Source organism: Acomys minous (genome assembly GCF_964271855.1).
Source record: "Acomys minous genome assembly, chromosome: 12".
NCBI lineage: Eukaryota > Metazoa > Chordata > Mammalia > Rodentia > Muridae > Acomys > Acomys minous.
In genome coordinates this window covers 2,048,444-2,070,199 of record NC_140493.1, presented here as the reverse complement: position 1 = coordinate 2,070,199, position 21,756 = coordinate 2,048,444, and the positions used below count along the sequence as shown (strand labels likewise).

General features: G+C 53.5%; 1 protein-coding gene across 1 annotated transcript; it reads right to left on the bottom strand.

The window, feature by feature from the left end:
* Positions 1 to 9,512: 9,512 nt before the first annotated feature.
* LOC311579262 (keratin, type II cuticular Hb5) lies at positions 9,513 to 16,664 on the bottom strand. Its single transcript, XM_084749633.1, has 9 exons — positions 16,157 to 16,664; positions 13,959 to 14,167; positions 13,483 to 13,543; positions 13,248 to 13,343; positions 12,495 to 12,659; positions 12,181 to 12,306; positions 11,540 to 11,760; positions 10,802 to 10,833; positions 9,513 to 10,452 (listed from the first exon to the last, which is right to left on the bottom strand). Exons 1-9 carry the CDS (start codon positions 16,574 to 16,576, stop codon positions 10,259 to 10,261), a joined length of 1,524 nt encoding a protein of 507 aa, XP_084605759.1. The 5' UTR covers positions 16,577 to 16,664; the 3' UTR covers positions 9,513 to 10,258.
* Between the last annotated feature and the right edge of the window lie 5,092 nt (positions 16,665 to 21,756).

Below are 21,756 nucleotides of genomic sequence, written 5' to 3'. Positions count from 1 at the left end.
TTTTTGGGGATCTGTCTGCAGCTTTGCTCTATGATTCCATTCACCTGTGACCCTTTGGTTCATCACGTTGCTGTGCACCGGTCTCTTCTCGGCCTGTCTTTGTCTGCTTTCTTTGCTTGACGCCTGTGACTGGGCAGAAATCTCCAGCCTGAATGTGGCCAAGTCTGTCGGCTCTCTTTAAGGGCCTCCGCGTAGGGGCTCTGCTATATTAGTGATGTCTTCTGCGTTTCTTCCCACTGTCGGGCTTACAGCGCTGACTCTCCCAGTTAGATCATTGGTCCATTTGATATTTAATTTTTTTTGTGAGAAGAAGGTTCTAATTTATCTTTCTGCAAAAAGTAAGAAAACGACTGTAACTCCTGATTTGTGATGCTACGGTACTGACTCTGCATACATTCCTGACTCAGTTTCCATTCTGTGTAGCTGTTCTCAACCAGGGTGCCAAATGTACCACAGGCAACGTGTTAGTCATAACAGAGGAGCTAGAGACAGGTGGGAACAGCCCCGAGGAAGCATGGCTCATTTGCATTTCGGTGTGCGGTCTTCAGGGAGGAAGCCGGGAGATAAAGCCGCCTGGTGTCTCATTAGGAGCTCTTGCAGGTGGGCTCTTCCTTCAGTGTGCAGGACTCTGGGGGTCACAGGCTGAGACCCCGCACAGTGGCCTCTGTAATCTGTGCCTGGCTCTCCCCAGTGGATAACTGGACAAGCCACAGGCGCTCTGAGTCTCGCTCTCTTCATCCGAGGAGTGGAAATGACAGGGCTTGTCCTGACAAGCCCACAGAGTGAGTCTGAAGGTAAATAACAGAGAGTCTGCGATAGCGCCTTGTAAACGTGCCCTGGCGTACAGACAGACAGCAACGTCACTAGTTATTATCGGGCGATTCCACTGCTAACATTTCTTCCCTCTGCTGGTTCATGTGTGAAATCGAATGAATCTTATAATAAAGTGGCACAAAAAAAAAAAAAAAAAAAAAAAAAAAAAGAAGGAGAAGAAGGAGAAGAGGGCCTAGATGTGGTGATGCCAGCTGCAGCCCAGCATTTTGCCTCCCAGTATTAAAGGCATGCGCTACCACACCGCTAAAGGTGACCGTTTTAAATGTCAGGGAATAGTGTGACCAAGGTCATTGGCAGCCTACAGGGATCCTGACTGGCTGTACTTTTTTCTCAAACTCCTTGCCTCCTCTCTCCCCAGTGCCACAGCCGGAGGCTGCCGTGGCTGAGGTACAGCAGCAGAGAGAGGCCGCCCTGGCTGATGCCCACTGCAAGCCAGCAGGTCTGGAGGCTGCCCTGCAGAAGGCCAAGCAGGACTGCCTGCTCAAGGAGTACCAGGAGGTGATGAACTCCAAGCCAGGGCTGTATGTGGAGATCGCTCCTTACCAGACACTGCTGGAGGGCGAGGAGCACTGGTGAGGACGGGGCTCTGGGTGTGAGTGAGGTGGTCCCTTCAGGCTCTCATTCAGGGGTAGGATAGTGCCCAGGTGGGGTAGAAATCTTCCAGGCAGAGAAGATTCCAAGTGGGATGATGTCACAGATTACTCATTTTACAGACAGGGAAACTGAGGCCCAGAGATGGGGAGGGGCTCGCTCAGATCCCATCCTGGCTAAAGCTAAGTAGACTGCAAAAGCAGGGGAGGTTGGCTCTGACGACGCATCTCTCCTTCCTCAGATTGTGTAAAGGTGTGAGCTCAGGCAGCATCTGTAAGGGGTGTGTGTGTGTGCGTGTGTCGCGTGTGCATGTGTGTATGCATGTATGTATGTGTGTGCACATGCTTGTGTGCAGGTGTATGTGCGCATGGGTGCACGTGTGCATGTGAGTGTGTATGCACATGTGTGTGTGTGTGTGTGTGTGTGTGTGTGTGTGTGTGTGAGTGTGTGTCTGTCTGTCTGTCTCCCATTGGTGTCCATAATCTGTTAGGTTACATCCAACTGGGAACTGAGCCTCCTCCTATGGGGGACTGTGTGAGAAAGGCAGGCTTGAAGTCTCTGAGAAATGGTACATTCACAGCCCCATATATTTGCCCTGTACATGGATCCATCTAAAATATCTATGAAACTTAAGTTAATACATGTGGTAAATTCTAAGGCCCTGCCCTGCCCCCATACAGTTAGTTCTGGAAAATAACTCGAGTTTTCCATCCCTCACAGAATGCTCCTTGTGCAACACCGCATGAGGAAATGCTAGATGTAGGTATACCAGGTCTTCAGGCAGCTAGAGGCACCTGGTCCTCAGGATTCTGTTGTTCACGCACCCCTGTGCAGGTGTCGGCTTCTGACCCAGCTACCTTCCCACAGCTACATTTCTAGACGGTTCCTCCAGCGCTTTCCAACAGTTCTTGCTAATTTGTTACACGAACACCAACATTGTTCTGGTCCAGGCAGGATTAAACATCCAAATTGACAGGCATGGTCCCCCCAGGAGGGAGCAGTGGCAGGTTTTGGTTTGCCTGTGGTTTTAGAAGATCCGTGCTTCTCTGGCCCTCAGAGTATCAATGGAGTCCTCAACCCTGGCTTGCACAGCTTCTGAGGTGAAGAGGTTTCTGATCTCTTGCCTCTGTCCACAGCTGTGAACCTTTCTAAGGGGTTACTTGTCTCACACGCCCGATTGCTAGGTCTCTGGAGTGTGTGAGTCTGTTGTTCAGGAACGTGCATTTAAATAAGATCCTCTGACATCCAGTGGGAAGGTTGCCGGTGCAGACAGAGGCGGGAGTGGAGTTGGGCAATTCTGGCTGTGGAGACTTTATGATTCTCAGAGCATCAGACTAATTAGACCCTTTGCTTCTGCTGCAGGGTCTGGGCTATTCCCAGCCTGGGACACGCAGCAGGGAAAAAGAGAGGAAAATGGAAACAATGTTAAATTACATATTGATCCAGCTTCTGACACGTTGATATATTTCACTCATTGCCCTCAGAAGAATGTTCCTGCCCCATTTTGCGCGCTTAGACACTCAGGCCCTAAGAAGTGACAGCATTAAAACCACACAGCTGGCTCAGGATGCAAAGCCAGGCCTAGAGTTTGCCAGTATGAACGCATAACTTCCCGTGGCATCCCCTAATTGCTCTGTTGGGCTCAACATTCTGGCTTGTCTGACGCTCCCAGACACGGCTCTGCCTGGTCCTGTTCAACTACTTAAGAGATGGAAGGAAGCATGAGGTCTCCTTGAGCGTTTGGTTTATAGCCTGTGCTCACCAAGAATCCTGGGCAGATCTTAGGACGGGCAGTTTAGACAGGTCCAGAGTTAAGTCTCAGAACCCCATTGGAGTCACTTCACCAACAGCGTACACAGAAGCCACTGGCTCCTGAGCTGACACTCTATCCTAGCCTGGGATCCATCGCTGCAACGAAACACTGACCAGAAGCAACATGGAGAAGAAAGGGCTTGTTTGGCTTACAACCATAGTCTACCATGAAAGGAGAGCTGACAGGAACTCAAGGCAGGAACTGGGAGGCCGGAACAGAAGCAGAAGCCACAGAGGAGCACTGGCTACTGGCTTGCTCCCCCGTGGGCCCATAGGCTTGCCTTTAACACAAGCCAGGACCAGCTGCCCAGGGGCGTCACCCCACCCCCTGCCGTGAGCTGGGCCCTCCAACGTCAACCATCAATCAAGAAAATTGCCCACAGACATGCCACCAGGCCAGTGTGATAGAGGCATTCTCTCAATTGAGGTTCTTTCTTTCTAGATGACAGTAGCATCTAGACAAAAACAACACAAAACAAAACAACCCCCCCAAAAAAACTGACAGCCCACAGTCCCAGGGGGGTCTCATCTGTGGAGGTCTGCTCAGAGTCCTTTCTGGCTGCATGGGGTGAAATAAAGACAACAGCTTCTGAGGGGCAACTTCCCCTTCCTGTACAAGGAGAGCTCTAGTAGAGATGGTGGTGGTGGCCATGGTGACAATTGTGTCTGTGGCAATGCTGTCAGGGGCCATGTGATGGTGGTAGTGGCAATGATGGTGATGGTGATCGTGCTGATGGTGGCAGTGATGTCACCTCGGTGGTGACAATGGTGGAGGTGGTGGTGAGGAGTTGGTGATGTTGTCAGTAGCAGTAGTTATGGTGGCGGTGGTGACAGCCATGGTGACAGTGCAACGATGACAGTGGCATGGTCCCTGTGCTGACAATGATCAGTAGCCATGGTGATGGCGGTAATAGTAATGGTGGCAGAGGCAGTGGTGATGACAGTGGCAGTGGGCATGCTGGTAGAGGTAGTGGTGGTGGCAATGACACTGGAGCAGCAGAGTATGTACGCACCAGGTGCTGCCCTCCTCCTCCACATGCTGCCCTCCTCCTCTGCACACTGCACTCCTCCTCTGCATGCTGCCCTCCTCCTCTGCATGCTGCCCTCCTCCTCTGCGCACTGCACTCCTCCTCTGCATGCTGCCCTCCTCCTCCACATGCTGCCCTCCTCCTCCTCTGCATGCTGCCCTCCTCCTCCACATGCTGCCCTCCTCCTCCGCATGCTGCCCTCCTCCTCTGCATGCTGCCCTCCTCCTCCACATGCTGCCCTCCTCCTCTGCATGCTGCCCTCCTCCTCCACATGCTGCCCTCCTCCCCCTCTGCATGCTGCCCTCCTCCTCCACATGCTGCCCTCCTCCTCTGCATGCTGCCCTCCTCCTCTGCATGCTGCCCTCCTCCTCCACATGCTGCCCTCCTCCTCTGCATGCTGCCCTCCTCCTCTGCATGCTGCCCTCCTCCTCCACATGCTGCCCTCCTCCTCCTCCACATGCTGCCCTCCTCCTCCTCCACATGCTGCCCTCCTCCTCTGCATGCTGCCCTCCTCCTCTGCATGCTGCCCTCCTCCTCCTCCACATGCTGCCCTCCTCCTCTGCATGCTGCCTTCCTCCTCTGCATGCTGCCCTCCTCCTCCACATGCTGCCCTCCTCCTCCACATGCTGCCCTCCTCCTCTGCATGCTGCCCTCCTCCTCTGCATGCTGCCCTCCTCCTCTGCATGCTGCCCTCCTCCTCTGCATGCTGCCCTCCTCCTCCACATGCTGCCCTCCTCCTCCACATGCTGCCCTCCTCCTCTGCATGCTGCCCTCCTCCTCTGCATGCTGCCCTCCTCCTCCTCCACATGCTGCCCTCCTCCTCCACATGCTGCCCTCCTCCTCCTCCACATGCTGCCCTCCTCTTCTGCATGCTGCCCTCCTCCTCTGCATGCTGCCCTCCTCCTCCTCTGCATGCTGCCCTCCTCCTCTGCATGCTGCCCTCCTCCTCTGCATGCTGCCCTCCTCCTCCACATGCTGCCTTCCTCCTCCACATGCTGCCCTCCTCCTCTGCATGCTGCCCTCCTCTTCTGCATGCTGCCCTCCTCCTCCTCCACATGCTGCCCTCCTCTTCTGCATGCTGCCCTCCTCCTCCTCTGCATGCTGCCCTCCTCCTCTGCACACTGCCACCCTCTCTTTTCTCTGCTTTCTCTCCTGTCACCACCATTGTCGTTGGCTCTCGTGTAATAATGGGGCACACTGGGCCTTCCTTGGCCTGTGAACACACAGGAATGGGCAGGGGTTCCAGGCGCGCCCTGGTGGCGTCTGGAGAAGGCAGTATGAAGGGGCCTTTCTCACTGTGTCCTTCCAGGCAGGTCCCCACATGGAGGAAAGCAGAACTTAGTGCTGATGTCATAGTTGCCATAATGTTCAAAGAACAAGCACTTTTCAGGGTCACCTATAGCGTCCACATGCAGAGAGCAGCAGGGACATGGACGGCACAGATTTGGTGCCGTCCCCCAGGTGGCCATCTCACTGTGCGCTCACCTTACAGTTCCTGGGCAGTGTGGGGAATTTGTGCTCTTCGCTATGTTTGCCTCAGGAGCAATAAGATGAAGATGTATTTCCAAGGCCACACAGACTCAAACAGGAAACAGCGAAGGATGCTGGGGCTAGGAGAAGGAGCCATCCTGTGTTTCTGAGGGGGCTGGAGTCTCGGTGGGGTATGGCTAGCTGCCTCAGAGTGGGAAGGAAAAGACAGGCCAGCCCAAACTCATGTTTCTCTCAGAATAGCCACATCCCACGCTTTCAAACAAACCCTTTGGGAACTTTATGTTTGGGGAGAACATTGAACATTTAAACAAGAATTTCACGACAGAGGTCCTGACTTCTCTGATGACGATGTTAGCTTGGTTTGTGATATTTCATTTAGATAGCTTGTTTTTCCGACTTTTCCTTAAATCTATCAATTTCAGAGACCCCGACTCCTTTAAGTTACTTTTTCCTAGGGGATAGTTGAGCTACTGAACTGCCTGCTGTTCAAGCACAGGGACCGACACAGAGAAGTTTGGCATGGTCACGGGCATCTGTCACCTTAATGAAGGCTGAGGAGGCAGAATTGCAAGAGCTCATGTGCGCCAGGTAATCTGAGGGTGTGTGTGCCCATGGTTCCCGCTTTCTCAGCTCCTTGAGATAGATTCACACACCCCAGGCCTGGATTTGTCCAGAGCCCGTAGGAAACACTTCCTGCTCTCAAGAAGGTTCCCGCTTGGCCTTTTGACAAGACAAGGCCTGAAGCCACGGAGACAAAACCAAGTATCTTCAGGGATCTAGATGCTGTGAAGCAAGGATGTTGGAAACTGGGAAACAGAGGTCACTGAGTACAGGCCCGGGTGTCTGTGTGTCTGTTTGGGCTGGCAGGGAGGTGGTCCTGGAGCCTTAGCAGGGCAGCCTCGTCTCCTTGTGGTGGTGGAGGTGTGGGAACCTGCACTGGCAGGAATTGTTCAGGAGTGAGGAGTAGGGGGTAGAAGCACCGTGGGGGAAAGACGTCCATGCCTGTGCTGGGAGGGACGTGAGCCCCAGGGCAGCCATGTGGCAGCGAACGTGGGATGGGTTCCGGCTGCTAAGCACGTGAATGGCGGGGCTAAAGGATAGGTAGGTGTGCTGGCTAGTGTTGTGTCAACTTGACACAAGCTAAGAGTCATCAGAGAGGAAGGAGCCTCAAGTGAGAGAATGCCTCCATTAGGTTGGTTGGGCTCTAGGTGAGCCTGTCGGGTATTTTCTTAATTAGTGACTGATTGGTGGGCGGGGCCACCCCCGGGGCTGGTAGGTCTGGGTTCTGTAAGAAAGCAGGCTGAGGTAGCCACGGGAGTCAAACCAGGAAGCAGCACCCTCCATGGCCTCTGCATCAGCTCCGGCCTCCAGGTTCCTGCCCTGCAGTGAGTTCCTGTCCTCATTGCTTTCGATGATCAGCCGTGACATGGAACTGTGAGTGAAATAAATCCTTTCCTCCCGCACGTTGCTTTTGGCACGTTTCACTAAGGCAATGGTAACCTAACCAAGACAGAAATCCGTGCCAGGGTGGTGGGGTGTAGCTGTGCTTTGGGGAGGGTTGTGGAAGGTCTAGAACAGCCATAGCTTTTGAGAGCTCGGTGGACTGTTCTGTTAGGAGCTTGGAAGATAAAACCGTTGAGAGACGTGCAGATGATGGAGGCCCGGGCGAGCGAAGTGACAGGGGGGAAGCAAAGGCTCTGCAGGGCCTTGTGTGTAGAGCATCCATGGTTCTTGGCAGCTGGGGCTGAAGAGCAAACTGGGATTAGCAAGAGGGCAGAACCTCTAAAGTGAAACCTTTGCTTCACGGGGACAATTGAAGCTGGGGCTGAAGAGTTAGCTGTGATTAAGGAGAGATGGATCAGTGGTTAAGGGCACTGACTACTCGTCCAGAGGTCATGAGTTCAATTCCCAGCAACCACATGGTGGCTCACAACCATCTATAATGTGATCTGCTGCATACTGTATACATAATAAATAAATCTTTAAAAAAAAAAAGAAGCGACTGGCCATCTTGGAGGTCCAGTCTTCTGGGAAGTGTTTCCTGAGAGGCAGGACACAGTAGCTGTGCCCCAGAGCAGCCAAGTTCCTACCTCATGCCGGCAGTGGAACCTGTAAGCGTCACCCAGGTGGTGCTGGTTTTGAAGGTGAGAAGGAAGGGGTCATGGAGAGCTGCTGAAACGTGGCGCCGTGTGGCGGGGCTGGGGTCTCTGACGAGAGCCCAAGAGAGGGTTAAAGTGCAGCCCAGCTGCAGCAAGGGATACGCCAGTGCCATGGGAGGACCACCAGGAAGAGCGGCAGGCGTGGAGTGGAGCCAGCCGGAGCCTAGAAGGCATGGTGGTGGCGTGTGAGCTGCAGAGGGCAGAGCCGGGGAAGTGACCCAGGCCCGCTGGAGGGGCCCAGAGCTCAGGAGCAGCTCTGAGATGTTGCACATGCAGCTGCTTAAGTAGTTGGAGCGTGGGTTTGCTTTGTTCAGATTGTAACTGCGCCCTAGATCTTCCCTTTTGAAAGAGGAAAGCATTCAGTCTATTTTTTATTTTATAGAGGCCACAGTTGAGAGAGAGTTTGAGTTTTAAAAGAGTCTTTTGGATTTTAAAAGAGATTTTTGGTTTTATTTTTTTTTCTATTGGTTTGTTTGTTTGATTTTTTTTATTTTTTTCGAGACCGGGTTTCTCTGTGTAGCCCTAGGTTGTCCTCGAACTCACAGAGATCCACCTGCCTCTGCCTCCCAAGTGCTGGGATTAAAGGCATGTATTATTGATTAAAAAAAAAAAAGAAACAGATTTTTAAAAAAGATTGATTTATTTACTAAATATACAGTGTTCTGTCTGCATGTATGCCTGCGCACCAGAAGAGGGCACCAGATTTCATTTTAGATAGTCATGACCCATCATGTGGTTGCTGGGAACTGAACCCAGGTCATCTGGAAGAGCAGACAGTGCTCTTAACCGCCGAGCCATCTCTCCAGTCCAGCAACAGAATTTTTAATGTGTATGAATTTGTAAGAGTGGGGGACTTTTTAAGTGTGTGAAATGCTTTATATTGTGATTTATATATTAATGTGTTATTTTGGGGCATGAACAAGAAAGGAAAGTCTGTGGTTTTAACAGTGATATCTTTGTATGTGAAGTTGACAAGAGGTCAGTTGTGCTGGCTAGTTTTATGTCAACTTGACACGAGCTAGAGTCATCAGAGAGGAGGGAGCCTCAAGTGAGGAAATGCCTCCATAAGTTTGGGCTCTAGGCAAGCCTGTAGGACATTTTCTTGATTAGTGATTGATGGGGGAGGGCCCAGCCTACTGTGGGTGGTGTCATCCATGGGCTAGTGTTTCTGAGCAAGCCAGTAAGCAGAGCCCTCCATGGCCTCTGCATCAGCTCCTGCCTCTAGGCCCTGCTCTGTTAGAGTTCCAGTCCTGACTTCCCTCAGTGATGAAGGAAGCACAAGAAAAATTAACCCCTTCCTCCCCAAGTGGCTTTGGTCATGGCGTTTCCTCACAGCAGTACTAACCCTAACTAGGACAACAAGATAGCTTGTTCTCTGGGGAGGATGCTACAGGGGAGGTGGAGCTGTGTCCAGGCTGGCAGGGACAGAGGAGGACAAGTGGATCAGGCTGTGGGAATAGACAGGAAAAGGAGGAGTCACAGGGGTGAGGGGAGAAGGTTACCCTGTGACATATGGTACTGGCTTTTCCAAAATGCTGGTTACCAGTGTGGGGCTTGCTAAGATTGGTTGGACGCTGGCACAAAACATCACACCTCCTTGCATCACAATAGCATTTATTGAAACACAGATGGGGTCAACCCAGAAGGCAAGGCACCCACAGACAGAAAGTGACCATAGTCCCCATCCCACTAGCTCTCCAGTAGACAGTGCCCTTCTGCATAGGCAGGGGGAGGCCTGGAGCAAGTATGGAGTCTGAAATGTGCAAAGGCGTCCTGAACAGCAAGACCTGTTCAAAGGCCCCTAGCCAGGGGCTGTAGGTAGGTGGACTCCCTGAGGAGTCTGGTTAGAGCAGGTAGCCCCAAAGAAGGTAGGCAGTCAGGAAGGTTAGGAAGCCCAGCCAATGATAGGCGGTGCTTGCTGAGGCCCTGTCCCTGGGGCCAGAAATGGGAGCTGCTTGGAGAGGGTTCCCTCTGGTTCTTGGTTTAGGGGAGGGGGTATGGCTGGGTGGTTAGGGTCATGCCTTGACCCAAGAAGACCAAGCTTTATTGTCCAGCCACCCTGAGTGACCGGTAGTATCCCAGAAAGCTTGGTGAATGAAACAAATCAGTTATTTGAAGTATTTGAAGACAGGTTGGGGTGAAGGGAAGGGTTGGGAATGACCTAAGGTGAAGCCAGAGGAGAAGTGAGAAACAGCTCCCTAAAAGGAGAGAGTGGAGGAGAGCAGCCCGGAGCTCTTTCCTCCTACAGGAACATCTGGAAGATTCTGCAAGCAAGCACACATTTTCCATTCACACACCACATCACTCTGGGGCAGACAGGTGGCTCAGTTGGAGGTCCTGGCACTAAGCAAAGCGCACTGAGCGGCTGCTCCCACAGCTGAAGCTGGAGGCGCGTGGCTGGCAAGGAGAGCAGGAGTCAGGGGCCATCACTGAGATGCTGCCCCCGGTGACAGAGGGGCCAGAGGCAATCTGGCGCCCTGGGGTTGTGCCATATGTGAGACCCCCGCATGTGACTCCTCCACGGGAGCTGCTGACACCTGTGGGAAGAGGAACAGGGAGGAATGAGGGCCAATCTGGGGTGTCACCCACCCACCTCAGGTCCCTGAGGGCTTCACATGCAGGGCCTGCCTCCTCCTCAAGGATCAGTGGTTCTGTTCTTTCAACCTCAAAGCACATCTGGAGAGATGTGAGAATTCCTGGACCCCTTTCCCTGTACTGCAGTTCCTAGTGGCCAGATTAAACCCTCTCCACCTCCTATAGACCTTAGAGAAGAGCCTTAGAGGAAAGACTGAGAAAGTTGGGGAGTCTTGGTATGGATAGGCCCATGATCAGCTTTGCTAACTCCCAAAGCCATTTTTCTAGGGGGTGTTTCCAGCAGATACTTACAGACATTCACAGAGCCTACACCTTCACACAGCCTAGGAAGAAAAGAAAGTGCTATTAATTCCAAGCAGAGAGCTGGATTCCTTGAGACAGTTGCCTGGAGACAGACAAGGTCAGCCTGTGTTAGGTAAAATTTATCTCCTGAGAGGCAGGAAGGGCTCCCCCAAATCCTCATGGAATGTTCACTTTCTTTCTTTGATGAGTCCCCATCCCATGGAAACCAGCCCTCCTGGCTTAGAGCAACAGTGAGTGGAATTGTGATTTGACACACTGCCTGCAGTCAGAGTGCCTGAGTCTGTGGAATGGCAGCAGTGCTCACAGCAAAGATGAGGCAGAGCTGCCTGTACACAGGGCACATCATCCTTATTGCATGTGAGCCTAGCCTCAAGGGAAGCTACAAATGGGCTTTAGAAAGCCTAGTGTTGGGTCCCAGCCCCGCAGCTTAGTGACTTTGTGGTCATGACCTCTGTCTTTGGATAGGAACACTAATACTTACCTGTTAGGATGGAGGGTTATAAACAGGCACTTGACATAGAACATATATGTGATAGATAAACATTGTTACTGAAACTTGGCCTGGTGTAGAGTGTGTCAGAGCTGTGGGTCACACTCGTGCCCAAGGCAGTTCACTGTGAGGACCAGGGTCTCCCTGTTCCATCCAAGGACTGACAGGCCCTGGCCAGCTTGCATGTTCAAGACAGTGTGGTCCCTCAGTGGAATCCCCTTTGGTTCTCAGCTCACCTGCTCTCCTCGCCCTCCAGCAGGCGCCTGTAGGTGGCGATCTCGATGTCCAGCCCCAGCTTGGAGTTCATCACCTCCTGGTACTCCTTGAGCAGGCAGGCCATGTCCTGCTTGGCCTTCTGCAGGGCAGCCTCCAGCTCAGCCAGCTTGCAGCGGGCATCAGCCAGGGCGGCCTCGCCCTGCTGCTCTGCTTCAGCCACGGCGGCCTCCAGCTTGGTACGCTGTGGGGGGTGGAGAGGGGACATCTTGTTAGAAGAAGACAAGGGTGACCTGGGGGCACAGCTGGCCTCCTCCGACTGTTATAGAGCAAGGGTACTGAGAAACATGGATAAAGTCCATGGCAGGTAGTTAGATGTGCTGGCGACCTGAGGAGGGGGTTGGGGGCAGGGAGGGTGGGTTCAGCATCTTGCTTTCCTGGTGGGCAATGGCTGAGGAAGCGGCTACTTCTCTGTTGGAAGTCGGCGGTCTGGCTCACCCAGCATAAGCGCTGTTAGGATATGTGGGAAGCCCTGCCTTCCCTCTAGGTCCCCACTTCCTCTCATGATTAATTTGAGTCATGCCACTTCACCGTAGTGGGCAAAGGGCCTGGTGACACTGCCTGCCCCTGCTCAGTGCTTATCTGAATCCGCTCGGTGACCCACCTGGCACTTGGCGTTCTCGATCTCGGCCGTCAGCCTCTGGACCACGCGGTTCAGCTCGTTTATCTCCTCCTTTGTGCGGCGTAGGGTCTCCCCGTGCCGGATCACTGTGGCCTTCATCTCCTCGCACTGGAGGTTGGAGATGGAAGACGGAGGCTTATGAGGCACAGTAGGATGACCACCCCCTCAGCATAACACCAATGAGTGTGCAGCATGCGCGACCCCTCCGCGTAGCAGCCCTTGCCAGCCCCCCCAGCCATTCTCTCTTCCGACAGACACCTTGCATGGCTCCCACACCACGCCGAGGAGGCACCCACCTTGGTGCGGTACCAGGACTCGGCCTCTGCCCGGCTGCGGCTGGCAACGTCGTCATACTGAGCCTTGATCTCAGCCACGACGCAGTCCATGTTCAGGTCCCGGCTGTTGTCCATCTTGACAATGACGGAGGTGTCTGAGATGTGGGAGTGGAGGACGCGGTTCTCCTGTGGAGTCGACAGTAAGGACATCGTGCTAGGTGCCCTTTCTAGGCCTGGTGAGGCAGTATTGGTTGTCTGGTAGAGCTCAGGAGGAAGGTCAGTGACCCCTCCCCCTAGCGCTCAGACACAATACCGAACAGCAAAGCCAGAAGCCCTGAACATCACCTGGGGACAGCCTCCAAGCTGAGAATGGGAGAACCATGGGGAAGGCCTGGCCTGCAGACTCAGCCCAAGGGGCTGGGTTTGAATGCCAAACAGTAAGGAGTCCGCTGCAGCCCTCTGTACATGTCATTGCCACACACCTGCATATCCATCAATAGACTCGCATGCAAACACATGTAGAGGTATGCACAGGCACAGAAACACGTATATGCGCATGCACAGAAACACACACACACACACACACACACACACGTGAACCCGGATGCACAGGAGATACGCATACCGGACACACTGTACCCTTTCGCATAGGTAACAGTCATAGCCATGTGACATGTTGCTGAGCGCTCACAGACACAGGGCCCAGGCACCCCAACCCCCATCTCTGTGTCTCCTTTCCACCAGCCGTGTTGGTATGTGGGTGCGCGTCCCTACCTCTTCATAGAGGCGCTTGAGGAAGCTGGACTCCTCCACCAGGGCCTCCACGTTGGCCTCCAGGTCCGCTTTACGTAAGTAGGCACAGTCCACATCCTGGGGGGGGGGGGATGGAGAGGAGAGCAGCGTGTGTGGAAAGGCCCAGGGATGGGTGGTCTGGCCACCATGGTGCCTGTGCCTGGAGGTCACAAAGGTGGCTCCTCCCCTCCTGCCCGCCCTGCAAGCGGCCGCTTACCTTCTTTAGAACCACAAACTCATTCTCTGCCGTGGCCCTCAGAGCCACCTCCTCTTCATACCTGGATGGAGGAGACGGAGGACTGGAGCTCAGAGCCCACACCTGGAATCCCACCTCAGCTCCTAGCCTGGTTCTTCCAGGGCTCACAAGAGAATTAAACCTTTCCCCCTGCAGTGTGACATTGTCTTTGTGTGATCTGTTTGTACTGTTGCTCCTGGCTGGGTCTTGCCTCAGCCTGGCTTGTATTCCCTCCAAGTCTAAAAATCATTCTGGCATCCGAAACTCAAAGAGCACTGTGCTGGCAGGGAGAGCCCTTAGCCCATCACAGGAAGGGGGAAGACAAAGGTGGGAGCCCATGAAGACTCTTCTCCTCACTTCCTCTGCATGGAACTCTCCAAGGACCAGGAAGTCCCCTGGGGATCCTAGGGCAGCAGAACACCCCCCCTCCCCCATGTCTGGTAGGCAAGCGCACTCACCTCTTCTTGTAGCCCTCCATGGTCTCCTGCACATGGTTGAGCTCCGCAGCCAGCCTCCCGCTGTCGGCCTCCACACACTCAGCCTCTCTCTTCAGCGCCTCGATGTAGCCTCCAAACAGCGGCTCCAGGTTGCTCTCGCAGCAGCGCTGGTTCTGGTAGAAGTGCCACTTGGTCTCCAGCAGCTTGTTCTGCTGCTCCAGGAAGCGCACCTGCCGTTCATGGGGAGGAAAGAGACTTAGTGGGAGTTTAGAAAGTGTGTGTGTGTGTTGTGTTATGTGTGTTGTATGTGTTTGGGGTGTATGTGTATGTGGTATATATGTATTTTGTGTGTGTTCTGTTATGTGTGGTGTGTGTGTGTGTGTGTGTGTGTGTGTGTGTGTGTGTGTGTGTGTTGCACTTTACTGGCGTTCTCTGCCCCCCCATGCTGGCTGAAAAGCACTGAACTTTGGCTCAAAGCCTAAGGCCAGGCTCCAGTTCTACTGCTGTCAGTGGGCAAGCTGCTGAACCTCTTGTTATATTTTTCATTTCCGTGACAATATGTTACAGTTGTGAAGACTGAGCCAGTTCATACATGACGTGTAACATGTTTAGAACAGTCCCTGACATGTAGCAAGGATAACAAGTCAATAAACAAACTGTAATTACCAGTCATTCATTTCCAACAAACTCATCTCCAGGATTCATGCTGCGGTATCCAGGCCTGTGCTAACCCCGCTCTGCTTTCCGCTCACACACTCATGTGTACTCCCCATGCCATACATGTGTATACATACAACACACACATACATGCACATACCACACTACACACACACATATACACATATACACACACCACATACCATACCACACAAACACACTAAGCCACACACCACACACACTATACCACACACATGCACTACATGCATACATAGGCACACACACACACACACACTCAATACCAAACCTCACCACATAACACCACACACACACACACACACCACCTCTATGGCTGTCTGTTTGTGTCTAAGATCTTTTTTTGTTTTCTGTGTTAACATCTTTATATTTTTCTGTCTTTATCAAGGTCTTTGTCTTTTTCTGTCCTTATGTCTTTGCCTGCCTATTTCTAAGGTTTCTGTGTCTGTATCTTTCTCTATTTCTATATGTCTGTGTCTGCCTATGTCTGAGTCATGTGTCTATGACGTTCATTCACTTAGCACGAGTCTGTGTCGAGGCAGATGCTATTTTATCCACGTTGTAGACAGGGACGCAGACTCCTGAGGATGAGGGGACCCTCTCACACTCTCTGGTGAAGTGACGTCCCATCCATGGCCTTCACTGGCCACAGTGTGCCTGAGCAGTGCCCCTGAGCTCTCTCAGCTCTGTTTGTTGTTATAATAAGAATATTAAGATCTGCCCACAGGGCGATTTTGAGCACTTATTAAGGCCACTGAAGAGGTGTATCAGCAATGCCATTCCTGCGGTCTCCAGGGTCCAGACCCCAGAATCCCACAGCTGACCTACTCTTTGACTTTTAGGCTCCTTTCCCACAGCCTCATGGGAGGCAGCTGCCCAACTTTGGTACTTTGCCAGCATTGATGGGTGCTCTTCCAGGCAGGCCACCTCCCTGCCTGGCTCGGTTAGCTGCCGTACCTCCTCCTCCACTATCTTTGGGAAAGAGATAGTGACCAATGGCATTTATTGGATGCTTGCTCTTGGCCTATACTTTCCTTAACAGAGCTCTCAACTCCATCCTGCTACTCAAGGCTGTATCCTGCCATGGGTGTCACACTACAGAGTGTCACAGCCAGCCCCTGAGGAGACAGTGTGACCTGAGCAGCTCCCATCCACTTCCTATGCTGCCTGGGCACTGAGGGTCTGCTTGTATTGCCCTCAGACCTAACCAGACTTGCAGAGACACCCCTGCCTTTTCACGTTGTCCTCAGAGAAGCACACACTTGGATGCCCACGCACACGCGCACGCGCGCGCGCACACACACACACAAACACACACACACTAAATCATAGACTCAATGTCTAGACTTGGTAGTAAACTGTCCAAGTACCGAACGAAGGCAGGGGACCCATCCATCTACATGGGCCTGCATTTCTTCCACTCTCCTGTCCCTAACCTAGCAGTCAATTTGTCTCCGTCATAGATTAGGACCTTCCCTAGGGAGGTCAGGCGTGAGGTCGGCTCTGGGCTGACCCAGGACACCCACCTTGTCGATGAAGGCCGCGAACCTGCTGTTGAGGCACTTGATCTGCTCCTTCTCCTCATGCTTCACGCACTGCGCGTTGGGGTCGATCTCCAGGTTGAGGGGCGTGAGCAGGCTCTCGTTGACAGAGACGGTGGTGATGCAGGGGGGGCTGGGCCCACAGACGCCCCCTGAGCGGTACCCGAAGCTGCGTCCGCAGGAGCCAGAGCGAAAGCCTCCTACAGCCATGCGGGGCCCACAGGGGCTCGGGTTACAGAGGCTTCTGCTGCTAAAGCCGGTCAAGCCCCGGTAGCAGGACGCTCCTCGAAAGGGGGCGGCGCTGATGCAGCAGCGGTTGCCAGTTTTGGGGGCCACCGCGGAGCAGGAGCTGAAGTTTCTGGTAACTCCACATCCTGGGCTGATCCTGTAGGAGCGACAGGACATGGCGCCGAGCTGGATGGTGTCGGAGTGGTTGTGGGGCTTGGTGTGGGCCGCAGAGTGTGAAGACTTGGAACCCTTTGGGTCTCTCTGATCCTCTGCGCTCCTTTTATTGGTGGGGAGAGCTGGGGTTGGCTGTGTGAAAGCAGTGAAAAGCCATTTTATGTTGTTTATAGGCTTGGGGAGGCTGCCAGGAACTCCTCAAGGCCTCATCTTAAAGGTGAGCTCAGAGGTGATTTGGGCCCTGGAAAGGATTGAAGATGTTATTAGGGACACCGCGCAGCACTTTTCATCTTCAAAGCTCTTTACACACGTTAGGTAATTAATTTTCACACGGTCTCTCTGAGATGGCCTCAACCCACACTTGGAGACAGATTTGAACTCCATAACGATCTGGGGGCGGCCGGGTTTAGGACACCAGTGGGGGCTGTAGATTCCAGAGGAGTAGAGTCCCAGGTCGGCTGAGACCCAGGATGTCCCGCTCTGTCAGTCGACCTCACACAGACAGATCCTCACGTCAGCCACTGGGGTAGCCTCACATTCCCTGTCAGCTTGCCTGAAGGTGATTCAGGACCGGGGTGGGGGTGGGGGTGGGGGGTAGGGAGGTGGTCGCTTTAACCTTGATTCTTAAGGAAAGAGGCTGGAGACAACAGTCCCTTGGAATCTTCTGGAAAGAGCTGTGGTCTAGAACCCGTCTTTCTCACCCAGCAAAAGCGCAAACCACTGAGGTTTCAGTGGCCACATAATGACCGCTTGTGGGTAATAGAGAAACTCTCCTTCACTCTTCAGCCACTTTCTTGCATGTGGCCAAAACAGGAAGATGTACTCAACCTTGAGGTAACCTGTGCTCACATATCAGCCTGCTCTGGGGCCCTTCTGCTTGCTCCTTAGAAAGAAACACATCTTGTGAGTGTCTGTCTCTTCCGAGACCTCTGGCTGGCACAGGGAACCTACTCACAGACCGTCCCCTCATTGTCACCGCTCACGGTCTCTTTTGAGCCTGCTTTGAATGTACAGAGATGACAGCAGAGAGAAGGCTCACTCCTGTCAGAAGACCCTGGATTTCTGTCTCCTGGGGGCCTCTGGGAGCCACGGCCTCCTAACACCCCTGCTCCCTGTGTGTCCCTGGGCCACCTATTAGGATAATGATGCCATTCCTCTAATGTTTATGGAGCACAAACACCAGGGATGTGGTCTCTGCCCCCAGGGACGCTCTGCGGACACCCGAGGGATTAGATCCTTGGGGAAGACGAGCTGGTGAGCTTGCCTAGACACTGATTCTTTTTTTTTTTCTTTTTTCAGAACCAAATAATCCCTCTTAAACATAGTTTGCCCTCTGCCGTGGGTCGGCCGGCCCTCACCTCCACGGCCTGGCAGCCTCAGGTCTTCCCTGGCGTTGGATGGATGGGCACCTGTCCTTCACCCCACTCTGAGTCATCAGGGGAGGTAGAGAGATTTTGTGAATCTGGATGGGGGAGCCCAAGTGCTTACCAGTTGACCTTAAAGGACATTCCAGCAGTGGCCCCTCAACAGAAATCAACAGGGGCTTAGTGGCTGGGGTAGTGCGGTCAAAGGTGTAGGGTATGTAAGACATAGATCGGCTTGGAACACCATTGGAAGCTCTCCAGCTCTCTAAAGCGCCCCTCCTCCCTTCCAGCGGCTGATTCTGCTCTAGCCCTCCTTGTTGGTGGAGGCAAGAAGCAAACACATGAGACTGGGTTTGGCGTATCATCAAGGTCTGGACATCCCCACCCCGCCCCCAGCTGTGTGGGCCTGCCCTGGCCCCACCCTCTGCTTTCGCCTCGTTTGCACACTCACAGCTTCTTTACCCTTTCAAGGCTGTGTTTAATGTTTCCTCGGCCTGATTTCACTCTTATAAAAACTTGGGTGGAGCATGGGGGTGGAGGGAGAGGCTGTTTTGGGGGAGCATGAGGGATGACTCCCGGCTTGGGTCCAGGGCTTGGACAGTAGATTCAGTGGCTAGCTTTCGTGTAGACCCGGGGCTTGCATTGAAGGCAAAGGCAGCTGAGAAGAGAGGGGGCGTGAAAGTGTGTGTGACAGCTCACTTTGACTCTGGGAAGCCTCCGCCCTCTTCTACGATGGTACTTATACCAGATTCACCTCTCTTCAGTCCTCGGGGATGCAGGCAGGCTTTGCCCCAAGGGACACACACTCAGTCCTCAGCTTTCTCTTCATCAACACAGCCGAATTTGTTCCCTACCATCACTCAGAACTGGCCTGGGTGCTAAGGCTAGGGAAGGCCTGGTTATATGTACTGTTTCAGGCCAGACAGGGAAGCAAGAAAGGTACAGGCTGTGCAGGTGTGCAAGATCCAGTGCCTTGAGGGACAGAGGAAGTCCACCCCTGCCACTGTAGCACTGGCTGGCTGCTCAGGGAAGCTGCGCTCACAAAGCTCTGGTTGGGTTGGCTGGGTAGAAGACCGAGGGGACAGAGAGGCTGAGTCCTCAGGTTGGACCCCAGGTAGCACAGAGCAAAGAAAAACTGACGAGCCAGCTCAGTCTAGGACAGCTGTGTTGGAGGAAGCCAGACGTCTGCCGTGTGGGAGAAAGAGGGAACCCCACAGCCCAGCACCCATCTCTACCCACTGCCCGGCCTCCCTGCTGGGAACACCCAGGTCCCTGACCAGGAGCTGTCCTGGGTCAGCTTCGAGGACAGGTGGGGACAGGTCTCCCCGCTGTCCTCCCATCAGTCAAGGTACCACACGCTTCCCTGGACGTCTACGCCTCCTATGCAGTTACACCTTTGCCTGGAATGTTCCGGAGCAGCTGCCTCCTCTACTAGGACGCTGCTGTGGACTACTCAGGGAGGAAAGCTGTGGTTTCTCTTCCTCTCTGTCTCATAAAATGCCTCTGTGGGGGTGTCCCCGGGTCACTCAGATCATGTCCTCCCATAGCCTGTTGTACCTGGTGCCGTCATCCATCCATCATCGCCTTTTGGTCCTGTTCTCTCCTTGTCTCACGTCTTTTGAGGCCCCACCCAGCGTTAGAACTTCCACCCAAGAGTCCATGACTATCTCTTAATAATTTGAAACGCTTCCAAGCGGCCTTTTCTAGGAAGCCTTCAAAAGCTGACTGAATGAAAAGGCCTGCACACGCCGGAGCCCCCAGCTTCTGAGGCCCTCTCTGAGTCACCTGCCGTCCACGGTGTTCACACCTGTGCTATTTGGAGGCCCAGACACTTATACCTCCTTACCCTGCTGGGCCCTGTCGTCCTTCTCGGCACTGAGGCTGCCTGCTCAGTCTTATCTTCCCACACTGGGCCTCACTGCCCCCTTTTCCTTTGCCCTCGTCCTCTGCTTGCCTCGAGCCTTCTTGGGTTTATCAGAAGGCAGGAGAGCACCGACACTTCACTGGTCCTGCCCTGCCTGGCCCCGGAGGTACCTGCTGACCCTACCGGCTCTATGTGTGTATCTGTGTGGCAGCCTTCTCCTAGATCAGCTCTGGAAGGTTCTCCACAGATAAGGTCCATCCCAAGTATGACTGTAGGGGCCCTGGGGACATCTGGCTCATCTCAGGAATGGCCTAACAAACCTTTCCTGGCCATGCTTTATGACCCCAAATCCGTGCCAAATGTCCATGGCGGCTGCGGCAGCTCTTTGAGCTTGGCCTCTCTGACTCTTTCCTTCAGTATTGACAGACCTTGGCACATCTCAGGGACCCAGTGTGGAGAAATGAGGAGCAGCCGGAGGAACGACTCTCCCTGCCCCCAACCCCGCTCCCCCCATCTGCCCGGGGCACCATCTGCTGGCTAAGCTGCCCCTGCCCTGTCCCCACACCTCCCTTCAGGAACTCCAAGAGGCTCCGTTCTCTCCCCAGCTGTCTTTACATGCTCCCCCACAGTGCCCTCGTCTCCAGCTCCTCCCAACAGTGGCCTTCTTGGTCCTGCAGGCATAGCAGTATAGCAGAACCTCTAGTCTCAGAACTGGGCCACATTAGTGGTTCTGAAAGTTTTACTTTGCTTTTTAGCAGTAGCATCATCTTCTAAGTCTCAGGAGGGAGATGGCTGTACAAAGCCGTGGAATAAATCCCTGGGTATCTACAGGAGACTGGTTTCGGGACACCCCCCCCCCCAGGATAACAAAATCCAAAGACACCCAAACCCCGCCCACATAGTGGTGCAGGATTTGTGTGGAGACAGCGTGGCCCACCTTGAGCGTGAGCCTGCAGTATTCAGCGCAGGCGTGGTTTTCTCTGCTGTGTTTGGCTGAACCGAAGCATCGGAAAAGAGCTGCGCATTTGCCTTTGTACTTAGGTGGAGAGCAGACAGGCCGGGTCACCAGTCTCCCTGCTGCTGGGCTGTGCGGCTTGTCTGCTCTGAGCCCCCAGTGGCTCCTTGTTTCATCTGGAGTCTGAAGACCAGGCGGCAAAGCCTTGCTCTGCGTGTTCCTTTGCCTCCTCACGTGTGTCTATTTTCTCTGGTCTCTGCACCCACGCTGGCCCTTGAGCACGGCAGGTGTGCGCCTACCTCAGTTTCTGCATGGCCGTTCTTTCTGTTCAGTTCTCCTTTACCCACACGACCTGCACCATTGCTTCTTATGGGGCTTTTGTGCAAATGTCATCTTTCTGATTCTTCTTTCAAAAATGGCAAACTGCCCTCCTCCCCTAGGGCTGCCTTAATCTGGCTTACCTGGCTCTGATTACTGTTCTGTATGTATGTGTGTGTCTGTGCATGCATGTGTGTGTGCACCTGTGCATGCTCATGTGTGTATTTACATCCACATGTGTGTGTATGTGTGATTGCATGTGTATGTGTGTGCGTGTGTGTGTCTGTGCACACACATGTGTGTGTCTGTGCATGCTCATGTGGGGTGTGTGTGTGTGTCTGTGCACACATATGTGTGTGTCTGTGCATGCTCATGTGGTGTGTGTGTGTGTGTGTCTGTGCACACACATGTGTGTGTCTGTGCATGCTCATGTGGTGTGTGTGTGTGTGTGTGTGTGTGTGTATGTGTCTGTGTCTGTGTAGTGGCAGTATCATATACCCATGTGTGAGCTTGCAGCAGTCAGAGGCCAACTTCAGTTTTCTTCCTCAACTGATCTCCGTCTTGTTTTCTGAGACAGGATCTCTTCACAGAACCTGGAGCTGTCTGTTTTGGCCAATGAGCACTACAGGTTTACCTGTCTCTGCCCCCACTGCATTGGGCTTGGAGATGTTTGTGACCACAC

Coding starts and splice junctions, on each gene's coding strand:
- LOC311579262 (XM_084749633.1), bottom strand. CDS start 16,576: ATGTCCTGTCGCTCCTACAGGATCAGCCCAGGATGTGGAGTTACCAGA. Junction 12,660..13,247: donor TCAAGCGCCTCTATGAAGAG/GTAGGGACGCGC, acceptor TCGACTCCACAG/GAGAACCGCGTCCTCCACTC. Junction 12,307..12,494: donor AGTCCTGGTACCGCACCAAG/GTGGGTGCCTCC, acceptor TCCAACCTCCAG/TGCGAGGAGATGAAGGCCAC.